The sequence below is a fragment of the Rhinopithecus roxellana genome, chromosome 1 (assembly GCF_007565055.1).
Source record: "Rhinopithecus roxellana isolate Shanxi Qingling chromosome 1, ASM756505v1, whole genome shotgun sequence".
Lineage (NCBI taxonomy): Eukaryota > Metazoa > Chordata > Mammalia > Primates > Cercopithecidae > Rhinopithecus > Rhinopithecus roxellana.
The window spans coordinates 68,604,871-68,628,119 of record NC_044549.1 but is presented as its reverse complement, the minus strand read 5'-3'; the positions used below and the strand labels follow the sequence as shown (position 1 = coordinate 68,628,119).

At 38.5% G+C, this 23,249-nt stretch overlaps 1 protein-coding gene across 1 annotated transcript in view; it reads right to left on the bottom strand.

Annotated features, from left to right (window-relative positions):
• Positions 1 to 23,249, bottom strand: part of LOC104657379 (contactin-4) — a 153,100-nt gene that overhangs the window by 24,586 nt on the left and 105,265 nt on the right. Inside the window, exons 3-4 of the mRNA XM_030920845.1 lie at positions 8,479 to 8,654; positions 3,463 to 3,583 (exon numbers count right to left, since the gene is read on the bottom strand). Of these exons, the coding sequence (XP_030776705.1) occupies positions 3,463 to 3,583; positions 8,479 to 8,640 (283 nt within the window). The 5' untranslated portion in view covers positions 8,641 to 8,654. The remainder of the gene's footprint in view (positions 1 to 3,462; positions 3,584 to 8,478; positions 8,655 to 23,249) is intronic.

The window sequence follows — 23,249 nt, the reverse complement described above, 5'->3', positions numbered from 1 at the left end:
GAATGAGACACAGCCCCTTCCTTCTAGGGTCCCACAGTTTAATATGAAAAACTAATAGGTAAACAAATAATTACAATTGAATACTTAATGTTAATAGGGAATACTAAGGCACCATAAGAGCCCACATTCATTAATTCATTATCTATTTATAGGTTCCTACTATGGGTCAGACACTGTTATTTGAGGATACGGTAGTGAGAACAAATCGATATTGCTCCTGATTTCATAAAGAGTATAGTCTGCTGGAAATGGTTATTTCTACCACTGAGAATATAGATTTAAGCACAAATGGCTTTAAAACTTTGAAAGTTACAGTATTGCTCTGCACATTCTGCTGCACTGTAATTACCAGCACTCTCTTCACCCCCAACCCTGCATCCCACATGAGCACAGACTTGCGTGCAAGGGAACTGCTGTGAAAATGGCCGGTGTGCAAGAGTCAAAGCGCTCCCTTCTTCAAAGCAATTTCAAAATTGGGCTTTATTCTAAAGACCCTCATTTGTAGTTTCTGCAAGTCATACCTGTATTTTTCTGCTTCTCTTCCTGATGTTCATTGTTTCTGTCCATGTACTTAAACCATGGAAAGGGGAGGAAATCAGATTTAAATGAAGGCTTGAAACTAATAAAGAATTAGAGGGATGGAAAGCAGCTGGCAGGCAAAGACAAACTATCAACAGAGCCAGAGCAAAGACCCGCAGCTATCCCACTTTCCAACATGAAAATCTCTTACCAGGCAGTTAAATGCATTTTTAACAAGGTACAATTGACCACCTCAGGAGGGAAGATGATGGTGAGGGGACATAATGACAAACCTCATGCCCATTAGACGGGCATAAGGAGATGTTCCTAGGAGGGATTTGCTAATCCCCAGTCTAGCAATCAAATGTACTACCCAAACACTATCGGGCCATGTCACAGGGACAGGGAAAAAAGCGACCTCTCACAGAGCAGTGCAAAGTTAACAGCAATTTCCTGAAGTTAGACTTTGTTCTAGGATTCACTCCTTCACCGTTTCGTGATGCCCTAAATTCTCTTTCCTTTTTTAAAAATCACTTTTATAGACCCACAGGTGAGACTAAATTTATCTTCTCCCTCCCACTCCTGAATAAAATGTCTGGAAATCTGTATCCTGGAACTGATTAATTTTCCATGGTGACATTTCAGCATGTCAGTCTAATGTCACCTAGATAGAGCTAATGTAACCTTTGGTCTTGGGACCCCTTTTAACCAGATAAAGTCTTGAAGACAATATAATTTTTTTCACCAGTTTTCTCATCCAAGCATTGCCCACCTTTTTTCTTTATGGATGCTGCATTGATGGCCTTTAAAATCTAAGTACCACAAATAGAAAAGTGTTTCCCTCTAAACTCTTCAAAGAATTAAATCGATAGGAAATATCTGAGTCCATTGTTGGCCTCTCTATAGGAAGGAAATGAAGGGCTGGTATGAATTTGGCCTCTGGAGAGAAGATGGTACTTTCCTGGATTTGTTTGTTCTTTTTTTATCTTCCTGCCACCTGCTCCTACCCATGCATAGATATGACCTTACAGAATGTTTACCAACTTTGTTTTAGGGAAGTTGACTCCCTCTTTCAAAACGAAAAATGTACAAATGTTTGTCCTCTGAACAAAATGATAACAAACTCAGGGGCATGTAGAAGATTTTGTTTCAGGCAACGGCAAAGGGAAGATTAGTCTGATTCTGGGGTCTGCTTCTCCCTCAGGAAGGATGGCCTTTCTGGCTGCCATTAGAGTGCTATAGGTTAAATAGAGCAGGCCTCAGCAAATCAAAGAATCTGGAGCCAAGACTCAAAGCTGCTATAGGTTTCAAATATGAAAATCTCTTTCAGGGTGGTGAAATACATTCCTGCCTCCCCCTCTGTAATGTACAAGAAGAACTGCAAGGGCAGAGCCGAAGATAACATGAAAAATTATGGTTTTAAACGGCATATTAATTTATTGGCCTTATTAACTGATTAGATTTTCTTTTAGACTGCATTTGCAAATTCCTCCTGGTATTTAATGTTATTTTCTGTGAAATGAAGTATACAATATCATTTAAGAACTTCAAGTATTACTGATTTAAATATTCATTAGTCTAATTTATTGGTGTTTTAACTGCTAATCTGAACATTATCCTAATTAAGTAGAGGATACATTTTCAACAACAGAATTCTTTTGTCCCCAAGGGGAGGGCAGACCAGCCTGGTGTATTTTGAAATGGAAATAAACACATTTCTATAAGTTATTCTGTGGGCAGATCTACCTAGGTTGAAAGTTTTTTCTCATTTCTAGCCCTTGTCTGCACTGTTACTGAAAGGTTTTTTAAAGGCAATTTAAAGGGGAACAAAGCAGCCACATTGAAATCACCATTTTTCTTGAACCTCTCTTCACAATTAGTTTAAGTTGCTAACTCCCACACATTTCCCCCCCTTACATTATGCCTAGAGGATATAGCAACACTCTTTATGGCTTCCAATAATACCTTCTTCTCTGTGCATGCAGATTAACCCTGCCTCCAATTCTCATACCCTAAATTTTTATTTTCTTGCATTCGAAGTTTTGCCATGCACTCTGTCAGCTGGCCAAAGATGCCTGAACACCAACAGTTAGGGATTCTGATGAAGGAGATTCTAGCCAAGAGATTATTTTGATGTCTGGATTGGCCTCTCTTTTAATGCTATAGAAAACCCCTGAGCATGCATAGGTTGGATTCTGGTATGTACACTGGTTTGTGAAGATTTTAATTTTCATTTAAAAATATTTCTTAAAAGTCCTTTTACAGTTCCATTGCCAACTGCTTTGCTGAGGCTTGGAATGTACTCAGTTGGTGCTGCTCAGCGGGGGGCGGGTGGGGAGGCAGTCATAGCTCTTAGGTCCAAATTAGGTCATGCTGATAATATTCAAGAGAATCTCAAAAACGTTAGTATTTACATCAACTCTCAGCTCATTTACTATATCCCAGGCAGTCAGGAAGTGTCCTCTCCCAAAACCCTGTTTTAGAAACTGAACAGCACTGTGAAGTTTAGGGAAAAAAAGGAAACTCGGATAAACCTGATGATGATTTTACTTGAGCTGCTGTTATACTAATTCAATTTAGCCCAGATGAAAATAAAAAGGGGTAGTTTAATCACTCTTTAAACTATCTGCTTTTGTTCACCTAAATTTGTTCTAGAAGGTCATATCAACTCCAACAGCTGTAATCGGGTACTCGATTTACTCAATTATCCTTTTAGTGTAAAGTTACTGGCTGTGTTCGGTGCATTTTCTGACAACCCCTACTGAGGAACTGTACATGCACCAGAAACTTCTGTGGACTGTTAGCCACTGTTTACAATGTTCAGCGTCTACCTGACTTTTTCCCATAATTCTAAACCACTGAGGTTTTTGGAACTCTGTGTTACAGTAGATATCATGAAAATATTTCAAGAGCAACAACAACAACAACAACAAAATCCAATACCTCTTACAATCAGGTCTGCAGCAGCAGATAGCCTGTCCACACTTGTTTGGACCATGCAGACATATTTCCCAGCATGCTTCAGTTGGATGTTTCGGATCATCAAATCACCAGCTGAATCCTGCTGATAAAGTAGGGGAAAGTGGCTACAATTACTTTTTTAATGAGCTCTAAATATCATTATCACATGAAGGACACTGTGACTAATGGATTTATTTTACACTGGCTGATGAAAACATTAGTGATGCAAGCCATGGCCTATTAAAAATATGTGAGCCTGCCTGAGAGATAAGAACAGCAACATTTTCAGAACACATCTTCAACAAGACCTCAGGTGTCTGGCTTCTCTGAGTCTCTGGAGCAGTTTGCCACCCACGTTGGAAGGACGTAACTTATATATTACATAAGTACTAGGCACTATGATGGCTCTTGATCTAGTTTTGTGAATTTCTTCAGAAATGCCCTCAGCCTATAGCCTTGGTTGGCATTCTGATACTTTAGAACTCTGTATTTGGAAAATGGAAGCAAGCCCACATTTGGACGTATCTGCATTTTACCTCACAACCCTTTCTTACAGCCAGCATTTTTATTGCTTCCAGGTTTGAATTAAAGGATTAGGAAGACCAGATTCTCCAAGGAAATCTCGTACCACCTAGTATGGAACAGTGCTAATTTGTTTTCCAAATGCCAAATGCATGTTTGATTAGCAGATGAATAGGACTAATTACATCCTGCTTTGGATGTCTATGTACCCCAGAAATATTTCTACAGTGTTCGCCAGCACAGTACTTTTAATAAATGTGAGGAGATGATTCCACAGGCTATCACAAAGGCAGCATTTTACCTGAAGAACACTGCTACACATTGGAGTTTGGTTCACAGTTCTGTTAATCTAAAGTTTGGAGAATAGCTGCTTGAGGAAGAGACCACTCTAGAGGCCAGATTTGAAAACCTACACTTCATTCTAAACCCGTAATGGATGACAAGATAATTTAGGATATATTGGCCCTCCTTCATTTTCCCATTCCAAATTATACAATAGGAAATTGACACAGACTCTTCTGTTGCTATTTCTCCAATGACAATAGTAATGGATGATGCTTAATGGTATTTACTATATGACAGGCAGCTTCTAAGTGCTTTACTTATATTAAACTCACTAAATACTCACATATCCTCTGAGGCAGGTATTCTTGTGATCCTTATTTTACAGATGACGAAATTCCAGCACAAAGAGGTTAGGAGACTTGCCTAAAGTCATGTAGCTAGAAAATGGCAGAGCCAGGATTTGAACCCATATAGTCCCTGTTCTTAACGATAACACTGGACTAGCATCCAGAAAGACCATATCCTCATGCTATTTCAAAATTAATATGTACTTGGTTATCTCCATCATTTCAGCACAGAGTGTCACATTCACAGGATAATGGAAGAGAGAGAATTGCCAATTAGAAATAGGATTAGAAGAGATGCCAAAGCATGGAGTGAAGGAAGAGCTACAGTTTTGATGCTTAGCTGTCTTGGGCTGATTCCTGCTCTGTGATTTCACCTAAATCTCTTAATCTCTCTTGGCCTTAATTTACTGACTTTTGAAAGACCTTTATTGACCTTCGTGCTAGGTTGTGAAAATCAAATGAGATAATCTGTGTATGTGAAAATCTTCTGAAAACTGTGAAGCATAGATTAACTCTAAACTGTTATTACTGATGGCCATGATCCATTTTCTTTGTGAAACAAACATGTCAAAGATGCTAAATCTAATTCAGGAAAAGCTATGGTATGTTAACCCAAAACGTCTTTTGTTTGTAACACTTGGCTTCTCATCCAGATGCCACTGTTTACGGATCAAGTCTTATAATTGCTCAATAAAATGAAAATAACTGTTAACCTATTTGACAAGATTTCTGTGAGGATTAAGGAGCTATTATAGTCATCCTTTGGTAGACACAGGGGATTGGACTCAGGACCCATAGTACACTAAAATCTGCACATACTCAAGTCATGCGGTCAGTCCTCTGGAACCTGAGTATATGACAAGTCAGTCCTCCATATATGTGGGTTTTAAATCCCATGAATATTGTATTTGCAATCTGAGTGTGGTAGAAAAATAATCCACATATAAGTGGACACATACAGCTCAAACCCATGTTGTTCAAGGGTCACGTGTATATAAGAAAGTACTTGATAAATGATGATCACTTTGCAAATATAAGGAATTATCACTATTATCATCATTATTAAGATTATTGTTACTTTACCTAAGAAATTTCACATATTGGGACTTTGAATACAGGTTTAAATAAAAAATATGTCCCTGGGGATGTGTGCAGGGAAGGTGCACATTGGCCTGAGGGAAATGCCTACACCATCTCACTAATTCACTTTATTCATCAAAGGCTTAAATGTCAAAGAAACTTGTAGCCTGGATATTTCAGAGTACAGCAACCTATTAATAGAAAATTTTGATTTTGTGATTTAGAAAGTACTCTAGTTATTTACACATTTTGACTGGATTTGTGTTTTTAAAGTAAAACTGAAACAAAGAAAAAAATAGGAGTGAGGTAAGAGTCTCATCAAAGCAGACCACAATAACTTTCTCTTTCCCTTTGAAGTCATCCAGACCCAACTATTAACTAAGATCTACATTTTTTATGTTCCTACCAAAGAAAACAACAGCAGCTGCTTATTTTCCACCACTGCAGTCTGTTGTGTTCCTGACAGAATACTCAGTGGGGATGGGGGTATCAGAGGGCAATGAAATAATAACTTTCCTAAAACCTCCATAGGTTAACTCTATACCAAACATCATCTCCACCATGCTGACCCAGGAAGCTGAAACTGAAATAGGCTTGACTTCAGAATTGCACTTGCTTTTCTCTTCTATTGTCAAGTCCTGACTCCACAGACATTAATGATCCTAGTGGCTAATACACTTAGATCTCACATGTGGTTGTGCTGTTTTTAATTTTCTATGTATTTCTCAGCAGGAGTTGATTAGTGTTAGCATTAGTTTAACAGAGGAAACAGACATTTCCCATATGAAAGATGAATGTGAGCAGCTCTATGGACGGCTGTCTCTACAAAAAGGTGGTCATCAGTGTTTGACTTCATTAGGGTGTTGCTGTTTCTGCCTTAGCCCTGGCACCATTCTGGCAGAAAGGCTACATGTGTCTGAATGGTAGGACATCCACTTCGATTGTTCAGGTATCTGTTTTGATTGGTTGGTGCTTGCACCATTCTGAGATTTAGCATTTTTAATCTCTCTCCTGCCCAAGAAATTGGTTTTAATGTGAGAACATTCGGCTTCATTTATGAAGAATGTTCTCTTTTTTTTTTTGAGACGGAGTCTCGCTCTGTCGCCCAGGCTGGAGTGCAGTGGCCGGATCTCAGCTCACTGCAAGCTCCGCCTCCCGGGTTCACGCCATTCTCCTGCCTCAGCCTCCCGAGTAGCTGGGACTACAGGCGCCTGCCACCTCGCCCGGCTAGTTTTTTGCAGTTTTTAGTAGAGACAGGGCTTCACCGTGTTAGCCAGGATGGTCTTGATCTCCTGACCTCGTGATCCGCCCGTCTCGGCCTCCCAAAGTGCTGGGATTACAGGCTTGAGCCACCGCACCCGGCCAAATGTTCTCGATTTATACTTTCCTGTTATTACAATCAATGTTACCCTTCCTTCAGTTGATACCACCATTAAAGTTTATCAATTCTTCTTTTGTGGTAGACATTGGGCTATGTACTTTCCTAGACCTCAAGATATTCAATATCTCCAATGTCTTTGTGAAGTAGTTAATATTTCTCTCACTTAGCCAAAGTTATTAAGCTGAACCATGTGAAAGAGGTCCAGAATGGTTTACTTTGGCAATTTCATATAGCCTTTCTCAACCAGGGTCCCAAGAGATAATCCCTAGTGAACCCAGGCATCCACTGATGTAACGAATTAACTTCTTTCCTGTGCCATTTAAAGTTGTACCAATCAGATACCACTCTTGGCACAGAATTGAGACAACAGTCATTGAAATTGTTTTTGGCGTTCTGTGACTCAACTGCAAAAACTCTGTTTGATAAAGGTAGTAAGAATGTAATGAACAGGGCTAGTACTGTAGTTGGGTGGAAAATATGCTCTCACTATATCATATGGATGACTTTAGGCCACTAATTCTCAACATAAAGGGGGTGGACAGATTTTTATGGCAGCCTAGAAAGTGGGGAGGGCTCTTCAAGTCAGGGCCCCATTTTTATATTCTGCTATGTTTTGCTTGGACTCCTTCATAACAATGGCAGCCAGAGTCAATCTTTATTGTCAATGGGACCATAGAGCTGTGTTAGAGCAGAAAATTTTTTTTTGACAATGATTGTCATAGACATAAATTGTTTCCAGATTTAACCTCTTCTTGTTATGTGTTCAATGATAATACACAGTTATGGAAAGTAAGGCATTTTGAAAATCCAATCATTTTGAATTCAAATTACCTGGAGATAGTAAATAACCCAATCAGACTTTCAAATTCAAGAAAGAAAACCCTAAATTCACAATGATGAGCCTTCTACAAGGTCAAAGGGAGTTTAATTAGCAGCCTAAAAGCAGAAGGAATCTATCTTTAAGCTATTTTCTTAATCAGATTCTAGGGTATATGATATGATATGTGACATAGAGTTTGAGATTTGAAGTTTTAAGCAGAGTTCCACAATTCAGTAGCTATGAGGCCAAGGCAAGTCATCCAATGTCTGTGACCCTTAGTTTCTAAGCCATACACAGGAATGAATAATTAACCTGTAGGATTGGTGCCACTTAGAGAGCAGTCCTGCCATACAGGGTTGTTCAATGAGTGATGCCACATTTATTGTGCAAAAAGGAGCGGGAATTAACCAAGAGTTTCTTGCCATAAGATTACTTGAACAAAATTCTAAAATAGTAACTTTAAATATATTGTTAACTTGGTCCAAACAAGTTAGTCTGAGTCAGTTTCGAGAAGTTCATTTGCACACTGTGTTTCCTGTGGATAGTTTGATATTAATACTTACCCCTCCAACTCTTTCAAAGTGGTCCCCATCTCTGTCAAAGTCTATCAGGTGTCCATTAAATGACCAAGTAAACACGATGTCTAGTGAGTGATCATGCGTCACCTGGCACGGCAAAACAATGCTTTCTCCAACAGTGACATCCATACTGGAAGGGGGTACCATTACCCTTGTTGGGTCTGGAGAGTTAAAATAGAACAAACAATAACAACAACAAAGTCTGTGAGCTTCTGTGGAAATAAAATGTAGACTCCAAGAGCAGGATGAAATACTAAGTAATTTTGCTTTATTTTTTCTGAGGCTATGACCAGCAAACTTCAGTCATCTGGGAAGCTCAGACTCAGGCCAGGAGGTCATTTTTAATATGAAAAGATGAAAACACTCATTATGTGAACTTTCTCAGAGCAACAGAACTCAGCCAGGGAGCATGGAGGTGAGATCTCTAAAGATGCTCATGGAAGGGCTTACTTTCTGGCAGCCTGCTCTGAATTGCCTCTTTGAAAAGATTTTCATCTCTCTCCAGTTTCACTAGAAAGCTACATTTCAGCTGAGTGCAAACAGGAAAAATCCATGTTGACTTGAAGTTTGTTGGGCTCTTTTTTTCTATTGTAAAAGTAATAAATGTTTTAGCACAGGGAATTTCCTAAATTAAAAGAAAATTAAAAGAAGGAATGGAAAAACAAATCCTATCTGGATAAAACATCTATTTTCGTGGTGGTATAATTTCCCCCAGTCTTTTCGGTTCATAGTTTTTTAGTTGTTTTGTTTTACACCATTAAAAACATGAGACACATGGCCGGGCGCAGTGGCTCACGCCTGTAATCCCAGCACTGTGGGAGGCCGAGACGGGCGGATCACAAGGTCAGGAGATCGAGACCATCCTGGCTAACACGGTGAAACCCCGTCTCTACTAAAAATGCAAAAAATTAGCCGGGCGTGGCGGCGAGCGCTTGTAGTCCCAGCTGCTTGGGAGGCTGAGGCAGGAGAATGGCGGGAACCCGGGAGGCGGAGCTTGCAGTGAGCCGGGATCGCGCCACTGCACTCCAGCCTGGGCCACAGAGCGAGACTCCGTCTCAAAAAAAAAAAAAAAAAAAAAAAAAAGAAAAGAGACACATACAATTTTCCTTTTTCTCCTCAATATTATATCAGCATGTTTATTCCTTTGTCAACATATTTTTATAATCTGCCTTAAGCTTATAGTTTTACCAATTTTGAAACTAGTTGGCATTTTAGCAAATTTTATTAGACATTTTTCTAATATTTATAATTAGAAATCATAAATAATGCTGCAATGAACATCATTGACAAAATGATACAGGTATATTACTTTTTAAAAATCAGGACCATCAATTAGCTTTAAAATTCACCCTTTACATTATAGTTAAAACTGGGAATAGAATGGGCTTGCTTAGCTGAGACAGCTTATGAACTCTAAAACTACATTCACATCCATAGTTTCTTATTTTTGTGCAACATGATTTCATAAATGGTGTCAGAGAGTACACACGTGAGAAGCAGTTTGGATTCAATGTAAAGGCCATATGCATGCCTAAAGAATAAAATTCTGAATTAGGCCATATTCCAGGAATTTCTATATATTAAACCAAATCAAGCCAATCAAACAATTACAAAGAAGACAAACCAAAACCAAACCAAATAATGAAAGAACAACGACTAATCCTCTCCCATAGTCATGGGATTGCATTTCAGGCTGTGAGGTATATAAGTATTTATCCAGGGGACCTCTTGGATTAAAATATCAGCTGGGAATTTTGAAATCATATCTGATAGGAGAATTTTTGTGAGTCTTACTTACTGATAACCCACGCTAACATTTCCTCTTTAAAGAGAGTATTTAAAACATTTTTTCTATCCTTTTATTCAACTACAGAAAGAAAATCTCTCAGATAGTTAGAAAAGGGAAATCTCTGTCCTAAATAGGTTATAATCTAGTAGTGGGATATACTTTTGCTGTTTTCTAAAAATAGGAAAAGATCATGATAAATAGATTAATGTGCTTTCAGTCACTGTTAAATGAGTGATGTCCATGAAATGGGAAGTGAACAACAGGTACTGCCAGCAAAGAGGTAATGGGGTAGAAAACCTCTGATTTGAAAACCTGAGGCTTTGAGGGCTACATAATAAAAATCTGCTATGTTGATTCACTTACCATCGGGAATAGATAGTGATTAAGTTTTTTATTTTATTTTATTTTAAATGAGGAAAAGAGGTAAGCACAAATATTCTAAGCAAACATCAAGGAATAGCCCCATTTTGACTTAATATGTCATTTGATGTTTTTTAATTTACATTTTCCGCAAGCAAAAAATGAAGACTGAAACAGATCCCCGGATAAAATAATATATCTCTATGGGTTTTATTTCATAAAGATGCTGCCTAATTCTACTTTAAATAGCTGCCCACTGATTCTGCAATTTAGATTTTCATTTTAATTCATTTATTTGTTGATTTATCCACCAAGCATGGATTGTGTTTACACGGATAACAGATGTAACAGAGGCTGAGGGAATAAGAACATTCATAATAACTGAGTCCCTTAGCACTGTTAGGCACTTTACATGAATTATTTCATTTATTCCTAATAAATAGGTACTATTATCATCCCTGTTTAACCGATGAGCAGACTGGTGTCTAAGAGTCATTAAGATATTGTCTATTGTGCGATTCTGCCTTTCTTTTCACTGAAAACATGATATGCACATGCAAATCATGCAGAGAATAAGTCTAAGGGCATAATATAGCAATTTGCACTCTTGATTATGTGTAGTCAACTGAAGATATTCAAATGCAGAAGGAATTTAAAGAATTTCTGCCATGGGGTACAGATGGTTGCAGAGGGTTTCACTGCATGAGTAATGAAGTTACTGCCTTAGGTAACAAGCAGTGATGATTTCATGCCTAACATGCTGGCTGTAGCTCTAAGCCTACACATCAAACTTGAGTGCGGAGTCAAAAGTCCAGTCTCCAGTCCCCAAAATTGTCTTGTCTCCCTATCTCCTGACAACTTCTGGGCAAGAAGCAAGGAGGTGCACATACCCCAAAGCCTAGAGCCGTGTGAAATTCTGGCTCACGTTTCTGAATGACATTTCTCTCCTAAAGAAACGTTCACCTCTTTATGCACATGTAGGGATCTGGGACAGATTTTTATTATTGGTAAACTTAGCTGTCTTTTAACCAAGGACCAGAGAAGTTCCCTGAATCAAGGATTATGTTGGTACAGTTGTTGTGCTGACAGCTGCTGATTCATTAACTCAGCACTTGTCGCCGATTCATGTGCTGAGCCCTGAAGTAGCAAGAATCAATGCAACGTCATGTACTGTACACATACCAGAGAGGTCTCCTAGGGACAAGAAAAGATTAAACTAAAGAGGTTCAAAAATCTCATTAGCGACTTGGTTTTCTCAAAGTGTATGTTTGCTCTCTTGTTTTCTGTGTTGTGAATTTTGATGCTTTTTACTTGATTAATTTCCTAAAATTTGAATACAAACCCTGTATACAAACAGATGGCTTCCTGCAAAACAAACTGTCTCCTCTCCTTTGGTTTTAATTCATCAAGATCAGGAAGAACCTATATTTATGACTTCTGTTCTGAAGAGTCACTTCAGCTATTGTTCTGTGCATAGAAATCTCAAAGGCAATTAGAACTCAAGATGTGAACTGATGGCTGGATTTGGATGTAATCAAATAGCAACAATAAATAGGACCAACAACATGCCTAAACTTTCCTACTTGTGGTTGGTTCATACTGTGTAGAATGATAAATTCTGAACTCCAGAGGACCGATGCTTAAAAATATATATATTTACCAAGTGCTTAATTCTCCTAGAGTAAAAATGAAAAATTCTTTTACTTTCTACGGTGTTTTCTGTAATGTACAAATGACAAAAGGTAAACTAAGTGCTTTGTTTTAAGGATTATAACCATGAGGAATAGTTAATTATTAACCATTATTTTTAATAATATTGACTAATCAGTTAATAATCAGATCCACGATTAGATGTATAAATCACAACACTTACCTAAGCCTTATTACATTTTCACTTTCACTGTGGGTGGAAAAACTTTCTGATTTATAGCTTTTGTTACCTCTAAAAAGAAGTGTTTTGGGGTCCATTGGATAAGAATTCTATTTTTAAAACACTGCACTGTTTTATGTTTTTTATTTTTTGACAGGGTCTTGTTCTATTGCCCAAGCTGGAGTGCAACAGCATGATCAAAGCTCACCATAACTTCAAATTCTTGGGCTCAAGCCATCCTCCCATCAAGGTAGGACTACAGGCATGCAACACCACGTCCGGCTATGCTATGCTATTGTATTCTATTGTATTCTATTCTATTCTATTGTTGAGATGAGGTCTCATTCTCTCCCTGTGGTTGCAGTGCAGAGGCACAATCTTGGCTCACTGCAACCTCCCTATCTCAGGTTCAAACGATCCTCCCACCTCAGCCTCCTGAGTAGCTGAGACCACAGGTGCACACCACCATGCCCAGCTAATTCCATTTTTTGTTTTGTATTCTTGGTAGAGACAGGGTTTTTGCCATGTTGCCCCGGCTGGTCTCAAGCTCCTGAGTTCAGGCAATCTGCCTGCCTCAGCCTCCCAAAATGCTGGGATTACAGGCATGAGCCACTGGTGCCTGGCTAATGTTTTATTATTTTGTAGACACAGGGTCTTGCTATGCTGCTCAGGTCAGTCTCAAATTCCTGGCCTCAAGAGATCCTCTGGCCTTGGCCTCCCAAAATGCTGGGATTACAGGCGTGAGCCACCATACCTGGCTGATAGTTCTTATTATCTCCAAAAATAAGTGATTTTGGGTCCACAGGATAAGAATTCCATTTCAATGTTGCTTTCCTGATATCCTACCAGTTCTTCTATTTTTGTTTATAATTTCTTTATCTTTCATTTTCAGTGCCAAGATATTCACTTGTGCCTATCAGGATAGTATTTAATGTGTGTTTTAGTCATCTTCATTCGTGAAAGGAGACACATCTCTTTTGTTAACAAATGTTTTGACTGCAATGGTTTTGATGATGCCTTTCAGTAGGATTGTATCTTTTTTCCTTAAATTAGTTTTTATAGGGAGAATTTAAAAGTGGGATTCTTCAAAGGGCTGGAGCTAGTCAAAGAGCAGACAGCAAGCTCACCTCAAATGAAACAAGGGGACTGGTCAGATAATTATTTTTAATAATATTTAAATGCCACAGCAAAGACTACTGATTAATGACGACAATAATCCTGAGATAGCATCTCTAGGGATGAATTTCAACATTCTATAGTTGGTACCCTCTTTTCAATAAAAATCAATGCAAGATAAACTGTATCAATTTTGCATAAAACACACATCTAAAAGGCATACCCTAAACATTAGATGAGAATCAAGATTCACAGTGATTTCAAGCGGGACCAACCTTTTCACCTAGGCAAACTTTAATAGGGATAAAGGCAAAAAACTACACTTACAAAATCGGCTACTAGGCACATACTGGGGGATTGGCAGCTCACATGGATAAGACCTGAGCATTTCAGTGTGCATGGAGTCCGTGCAGCTGGTAAAGAAAGGGAATGCAATCTTAGGTTGCATTAATAACACATGATGTTCCAATTTAGGGAGGTGTTAATCTGGTTATATTTTGCATTAGTCAGACCACAGCTTATGAGGAACCTGTTTTAGATTCATTGATACATTAGTATACCTGGGTTAGTGAAAGATCTAATAATTCCATTAACAGCTAAAATAACTGAAAGTATTTGGCATGAGAAAGGTAAATTAGGAGAGACATGACAGTAGTTCTCAAATATGTGAAGGGCTTATAGGCAGAAGATAAGCTAAGGTTATTTTGCGTTGCCCCAAAGTAGAAAGCAAAGAGTAAATACAAACAGGCATATTTTGGCTCTGTGGAACGAAGAACTTTCTACTAATTTGACCTTTCCAACAGGGAAACAGGCTGCCACAGAAGAATATGAATCTCCATTTCTGGAGGTATTCAGGTGGAGGTGGGCGCCCTCAGAGACGGGATGCCAGGTTCTGCTAATGGCCAGCCAGGCTGGAAAAAGCCTACTGTCTTGAAGAGCCCATGAATCCGAGCCACCTCCCCTCATGCCCTTCCTGTTCACTGGTGATCCTGTCACTGGTGATCCTGTCCTTTCATGAAGCTCATCGGAATTAACTGTTCTTTTTTCTTCAGCATTAAGCTAGTGCCCTGTTGTGCAAAATCGTTTGTCTTTTTTACACGTGTCCTGCTTCTCCCCCTGTAACTGATCAGCTTTCTGGCAGTCAGGGACTAGATCTTACACTTTTATAAGTCCCTGGTGCCTAGTACTGTTCCTACTCATGAGAGTTGGTTAAAGATAAGTTATGGAAGATCTGTGAGTGGCCCTGTTGGAGACTGATGAAAATAAGGCCTTGAATCTTGAAGTACTGTAAATCAGGAGGCTATATTAAGTTCTTATTATTTACCCTGACTTATGTTGAATATGGAATTTTAAAAAGGAACCACCTGAAGGTTAACTCAGCACTCACCAGGCAAGCACTGGCCCTTCATCTGGGTTTATTACTGAATTTGCTTATAAGGCCACATTTTGTACTTTTTTCTTGGTTTTAAAAAATAATTTATTTTGAAATAATTTCAAATATACAGAAAGTTTGTCAGAAAAGTACAAAGAACTCTTTCACCTTCATATAGACTCCTCAGTAGGTAATATTTTACTGTATTTGCTTATTTTCTTCTCCCCCATATACATATGTGTGTGTGTGTGTGTGTGTATACACACACACACCCCTTTTCCCTACCATATACACACAAATACACACACACACACACATATATACATATATACACACATATATATATGGTGTTTGCCTGGCTTCTCCATCTTATTCTTACCATTTATACCCTTGTAAATAATGAGTATTTTGGCTGGCTGCAGTGGCTCATGCCTGTAATCCCATTCCAGCACTTTGGGAGGCAGAGGTAGGCAGATCACTTGAGGCCAGGAGTTCCAGACCAGCCTGGCCAACATGGTCAAATCCTGCCTTTACTAAAAAAAATTACAAAAATTAGTTGGGTGTGGTGCACTGTAGTCACAGCTACTCAGGAGGCTGAGGCAAGAGAATTGCTTGAACTCAGGAGGTGGAGGTTGCAGTGTCGCCCCACTGCACTCTAGCCTGGGCAACAGAGTGAGATTCTGTCTCAAAAAGAATAATAAACTAAAATAAATAATAAATAATGAGTACTTTGTGGGGAGGTATTCCAAGATTACACCAGTACCTGATGGTCATCAAACTTGTACCTGCCAGCCTTGGAATCCATTGAAGACTCCTGCCTGAATTAATGACTTTTATGATGGTTGTCAAATGGTGATTCTCCATTGCTATCTTTCCTTCTACATATATCAGCTGACGTTCTACTCCAAGGAAGAGTGTTCCCCTCTCCCCCATTTATTTATATACTTACTTACATTAGGATAAATTCATGGCTTATTTTGACAGGTGGTAATACATTTACTAACATTATTTACACTGACGCTCAAATTGTTCCCATTTTGGCCAATAGGAGTCCTTTTAAGTTGGGCTCTTTGTATGTTTTACATTTTATTATTATTCATTAAGTGTTTCTTTACTTTCTGGTCCAGTAAGGTTCACGTTATACTTTTTTCCTGCAATAGTCCTAGAGTCAGTCATTTTGTCAGGGAGCTCCGGTTCTTTTTTAGTGGAGGATGGCTTTGAGAAATCAAGAGGTGGACACCCAATGTGCTTATTGTTACTGAGGGTCATTGATCCTAGGCCCTCTCAGCAACAGAGCTGGGAAATATCCGTGTGTATACATGTATAATACCTACACATCTATAAATATTTCTATATCTTATCCTGAAAACATTTCCTAATTTGCTTAATCAACTTACATTTTGTTTAGTATAACCAATCTGTCAACCCTGCCAGGTGTCTCCTCTGCCCACCATCTCTATACTCACCCACAACCATGTCTCCAAACAGCTCTCCAACCCATCTCACCATTCTGCATCCTCACTCACTGTGATTACTCTTCTGTGCCAGACAGGAAAGGGAAGGTTGCTCAGATTGCTTTAGTACTTAAAATGTAAATATTTAAAATGAATACTCCACAGAACAATAAAATAAAAAAGATGGCGAATGCTAATTCTAGAGCATATGCCATTTAAAAATTAAAGTTTTATGCTACTTATAAAAAGAAGAATGAGTAAAGCAAATATATCAGTTCCCTAAAATTTAAACACTGTGTTTTTGCATTTCATACCAGGGAGAAAATCTGAATTAATACTTTCATAAAATACCTATTGCCAGGAGCAAGGCATTACTTAAAATTATATTTAGTTTTTAGAGAATAATTCATCCTTAAATGGGAGAAACATTGATTAATTTTATAATTACTATTCTCTGCTGGGTCATTAGGATCTACATTTTGAAGCAGCTGTCAAAACAAACAAATGAAAACACAGTTTCCAGTTTGTTCTATTCCTCCTGAGTTACTTTGCAGAAACAGATCCATTCTGTCAGGAAGGTAAGGAAGGAAGCAGGAAATGATGGATGGGGTGGGTGAGGTTATCCTTGAGAAATCTACATATACTTAGCTAAAAGTCCTTTTCAGGTGGTTCCATTATTGCTACTTTTGAAGTACCATTTGTTCTATTTGCTGATCGAGTACCATTTGTTCTATTTGCTGATCGTCGCTTATGGTGGCAGACTTCCTCAAGATCTTTGTAATTTTGGTTTGGGAGTTCATCTTACAAGTGAAGTTTTTTCTTCCTCATGAGCACCCACTTCTCCCTGTTGTGTGGTTGTAAAGGCCTGTTATGTGAAAAATTTGGGGTTTGCACATCACGGCACAGCAAAATAAAGGGCATTGCACCCTACATTGTACAGGTCTGGCTCTTTTTTTGGGGTGGCCTTGCTGCCCATTCTGGCCACAGGTAAATGTCCTTTAAAGGTCTCCAATCTGGGTAGAAATTTTTGTCTGCCCTAGGTTCCTGGAAGGGAGCTCAGCTCCAAGTCCTGATTTTAGGGATAAGCTTTAACTGCCGAAATAGCCTGATGAAATAAAATCTGTTCAGGTTATCATCATTCACATAATATCAGACATCTATATATTTGGTTTGTTCCTAAGTATCTCATTTGCTTATAATTTTGCTCTTTGGAAAATTCTTTACACATTTGATCTCTTTTAGACACATTTACTTTTCACTAACATTTGTTTTCCATTGAGGAACTATGCCTGTGAATTAGGAATTTTTACAATTTTAAAACATAGGCTAATTCTCTCAATAGCACCCTTATTTATCTTACCTCTCTTTTGTTAACATAATTAAATATGTTTTAAGAAGAAGGGAAGAGGAACCAATTGGAAAAAGAACAGTAAGTGTATTTTGGCTGAAGACAAGTTAATCTTCCCTTTTAGGTGGCAGAAAAAACACAGCACTAGCATAGGGTACTTTCACAAGTCAAGGTTTTCAATCGATTCGTACCAAGAAGCACTGCCACGTAGTATTGTGACCTGGTTCTTGGAACAACGTGTGCAACTTGACAAATGGCATCATAAGAAAACACAAGGCAAATTTTGACCCCAGTTGGCATGAGCACAAACTGGAGCCTTCTGTAAAGCAATTTACAAATCGCCCCTGAGCGGAATGCTTACCGATCTATTTTCAAGGACTGGGGGAAAATCACAAAGCAGAGCTGTTTAATAAGCTTGACTGCCACAAATGGAAACTGCTATGCACAAGCCAATTGAGGGTGGCCAAGTATAGGTACTTGGGAAACAAGCAGCCAAGTGGTAATCAAAGTTATTAGATTTGCCTGGTCAAAATGTGTAGCATAAAGAACCTATTTCATTATGAAGACTGTTCTAATGATGCTCAAATGCTCTTGGTTGCCTCCCAAGTCTCTAACTTGGTTACAACTATTAATAAGGAGATTTTTGTTTGTTTGTTTTTAATAAGCAAGATATAATCTGTCTTAAAGTCATTCATGGTCAACTTGTTTGTTTTAATCTTTACCCATCACCAGGGAAAGCAAACCTCCTGGGTTTGGATTTGTGCCATATTTCAGTAGCAGGGTTTCTCATCTGGGATGTCTTTCTAAATGCAAATAATTTTCTGCAGGTGCCTAACCTTCCATTATGAATAAGAATATCTCCTCAAGCAAAATAGCAAGTAATAACAGAAGAGGAAAGGGGGAAATATGTTAAATTTGCCCTCTCACATTTTCTTTTTGAAGCTTTCTTTATGATTTGAAAGAAATGACAATCTAAAAGGACGAGGAAAAGACTATTCTCAATGACAAATTAAATACATTGTATCTTTGAATCAAGGTGTAATTAAAATCACTCTATGGAGTGCCTTTGACTATGATGGAATATAAAAAAGAATCATAAATGGGAACCACAGATATCTTTTACCCACAGAGAAACATTTTCATCAAATAATAATTAGAATGCTTTCTATTTATTTCAGCGACTGTACATAAGTAACTCTCTCTTATGACTCACAGAGCAAAATAGTCCCCCCAAAATCCCATTAGTGTCAGTGAAATACAGTAAATGTCATCATAGTCAATGCATAAGAATGGCATAATAAGATCTTTGCTGATTAAAGGAATATTATTGCATCTGCTGGGCATTGGGCTGCATCTACTGATACAAAGTAAGCGAATATTTACTTAAACTATAAAAGAAAGGAAATGTGCACCTTGAGGCAAGGACAACGAATTCCAAAGACAATGCCTTCCATTGCGATTACATGCAAAGGAACAACGAAGTGCCCATTCACACACAGTGCAATGTGAGGAAGAATTAATATTCTGGACAGTAGATGGTGCTGAAACCTCAGCAGAAGGAGAGTGTCCCTCTTTTTCTGTTTAACCTGCTCCTGTTAGCAATTTTCCACATGTTTTCAGATTCCTCTGCTTAAGGACTGCATCTTGGGAAAGAAGCAGTAATTCGCATATTCTAAAGCAGTACTTCTTTGTTTGCTTATAGGTTTGAGATGAGGTCACGGAGGAGCATATGAAGCTTAAAATAGAAGGTATTAATATCTTGATAGACAATATTAGCTACCCTGTCTTTATTTGATGTTGGTAGGGTTGGTTTATAATGCTTTCCGCAAAACAAAACCTTAAACAATCCTCCCTCCCCCACCCCCAATAGTCTGGTCCATCACTGACTAGCTTGTTTGAGGGCTTGTCTGTAATTCTAAGTCAACTTTTTCCTGAAACCCTTCAGAATGGGCAACTATTAATAGCTCTTAGGTCCCCTGCAATTGTTGAAATGTCCCCTTTGTGTGCAGCTAGGTAAGGCATTATGAGTTTAACTAAAAGAGACTCTTCTTCCTGCTGCACTGTTTGCTTCATAGTGGGATCCATAAACACATTCAGTGAAATTTAGAGGAGGGAGAATGAAAATCTGAAGAGCCCTGAATTAACACTTTGTTACTGTTTTTCATTTTGAAGAGAAAGAGGCAAATCATTGGAAAACTCACTCTTATAAGGAAGAACTACTCTCTGGAGCAGGTTTGAGGGTCACTGCACATTTAGTCCAATCTTCCACACTAGAGATAGGGAAACTTTTCTCTCTATTGAGAGTTGCTGACCCAAAGAGAAAAAAAAAAATCAATCAAGGGTCAGGGAAGTTTAAAGCAACTTAATTTAGTTTATTTTCAGAGAGATGTTTACAACTTTTCATGTCTTTTAAATTACAGGGAACATAAAATTTAAAGATACATCAAATAATTTAAAAGTTAGATCTAATCTAATATGAAGGATAATGGAGGTGGAAAGAATGTTAAAGCCAAGAGACAAGAAAAAGGAGATGAAAATGCAGAGAAACAGAGCAAGACAGACAAGCAGAGAGCGGCAGAATCCTCTACTCCACAAAGACATCACATACTAATAAACGACATTCACACGATGTGAAGTACACAGAGCTAGAAAAGGATTTTTAGAAAGTGAAAAGGCAGTGTTTAGTGGAGCACCATTCCATCTTTTGGTTTTTATGATATTAAAATAGAAACCCTTTGTTGGGCAAGCTCTATCTTTATAATTACAGTCATTTGCAGATAAGCTGTATCTTGCCACTTTCAACTAAAAGTTACCTGAAATTTAACTCAGAGTTCTGATGTGACCCAAAGTCCCATATTTTCCAAATCCACATTTACTGTTCTCTAAAGGCTTTGCCATGGTGATAAGTGAAGCACTCTAGTACTACTACAGACTGAAAATATTGAGAAACGGTCAGCATGAAAAATTGGCAGGATACTTCAGAAAGAGATTAAGGGCAGAAAGAGAAATAGATTTTTGGCTAGGTCTTGGTTAGTCAAAAAACATTAATGACTTCCTCATTCCACAAACATGTTACTCACTTGAATTAAAACAAACAAAACCCCTAGGTAGGTGTGTGTGTGTGTGTGTGTGTGTGTGTGTGTGTATGTGTCAGTGAGTACATTTAAATGTCTGTTCCTCAATAAAATTTGCTAAAGTTTACAGGAATGTATTCACTTCCTAGATTATCCATTAGAATCTAATAGCTCAGTATTGGTAGGAAAGCTAGTGAGGCAAGACCCAAGCCTAGGTTATAATAAATAGGTACACATTATTTGTATGACACATGCCAACTCCCCAGGGTGTGTCTCTGGGCTGCAGTGCAAAAGAGTGAACAGGGTTTGCAAACTGCTGCAGCATCAAATAAACCAATATTCACAGAGAGATACATAAGAAAAATCATTCACTTACTCAAGCAGGCAAGATGTGCAAGGCATATGGTTCTTTGCATTTATAGATCAGTCCAAGTTTACAAAATCATTTCTTATCCATCATATGCTTGCTTTCCACAGAAAGGTTATCTTGCATTTGGTTACCACACCAGGCAGGACCTGACACTTTTAACAACCCCAGAGGGCACTTTTCATGCAGGATGCGATTTTCACTTGGGCAATGTGGCGACCAACAGGATACCCTGCTATTTTCCCATGGCAGGAGCTCCCAAACAACGCTGGAGCACCAGTAACAAGCAGGACTCTCAGTTCACAGGAAATTAGCCCAGGTATAGAGTTCAACTCAGAAATAGTTGCTGGACGTTATTTCTCAGGGAGTAAAAGACTTTCTCTTAGTGACACTCTGATACTAACCTAGGTTTTGCTACAAATGTCATCACGATGAAATTTATAAAACACTCAATTTAGTGTCTAAAAGCCTAGTTTCTAGGTGTGGCCATACAGCACTGATTAGGCATGAAACCACCAGCAAGTCATTCGACGTCTCTGAGCTGTAGTATTCTTATCTGTAATTTGGAGGAGATGGTATTTGGCATGCCAGGATGACTATAAAATTCAAAATGAGTTAATGGATTTTAACATGTTTCATAAAACATAAAGAGCTACAGAGTATGAGATACTATTATTACCGTTACTATTGATGCCAAAGATTTGCATGGGGAAGAAAGGAAAAAGAGACACTTATTTTGAGAGTAAGAAGAGGGCAATGTTCTAAGGGAACCAGTTCACTGTAGTAAGTCATAGTTCCAAGGCAGCTGTTGGCTGCTTAATAAAAGCCAGTGGAGATAACAAAGTAATTTCTGGTTCAAGCATGAATGCTCAAGTACAGGAGTTTATGTTCGATTGCCAGATGCTTCAAGCTAGCAGCTAAATCCAAAGACACCAAAGACACTTCATGCGCCAATGGTAATCTGGCTGCTCAAGTCAGAGGACTGCATAAATGCACATTCCAAAAGGAAAAGATGTCACTGAAAAATTACTCAGAGGATTAATTGTGAAACTGATGAGAAAGGTGGCAAATTCAGAATCATTAAACCACAGGTTCGAAAAGGAGGTAAAACATGGAGAAAGAAAATGCAGCATCTATAGGATTGCATGACTTAAAAAAAGATTCTCTGTTTGCTAAGGATAAAGATGACCATTCACCTTGGTGCTAGAAGAGTTTACTTTAACTTATGACTTTTGGACATCTGTCAGCCCACTGCCTTTCAACAGAAGATTTAATGTATGTGTTTAAAAGAAATTCTTGGCCGGGTGCGGTGGCTCAAGCCTGTAATCCCAGCACTTTGGGAGGCCGAGACGGGTGGATCACGAGGTCAGGAGATCGAGACCATCCTGGCTAATACGGTGAAACCCCATCTCTACTAAAAAATACAAAAAACTAGCCGGGCGACAAGGCGGGCGCCTGTAGTCCCAGCTACTCGGGAGGCTGAGACAGGAGAATGGCGTGAACCCGGGAGGCGGAGCTTGCAGTGAGCTGAGATCCGGCCACTGCACTCCAGCCTGGGCGGCAGAGCAAGACTCCGTCTCAAAAAAAAAAAAAAAAAAAAAAAAAAAAAAAAAAAAAAAAAAAAAAAGAAATTCTTAAAATGTCTACCTTTATTACTGTCACCAAAAGCTAATATTGTAGTATATTTATCAAGTTGTTTAGGGATGTATCGACCAAACACTCTCTCTTTTGTTTTGTGGTTATCTAATAGGTCATTTTTATGAGGAGAAAAATAACTGACAGAAAACAAGTAGATTTCTTATTGATGACTAGTTCCTGTGGACTGGAATTTCTATTTCAAGTTCTTAGGCAAATGGTGGTGATACCATGATGGCCCCATCACCAGTGTTGAGCACCATCAACTCTCATCATCATTGCAATTTATGTACAGAAAGCGTTTACCATGTGTCAGGGTCTGTACTACATGGTTGCCTTTACGACCTCACTAAAATATAAGCATGTGAAAC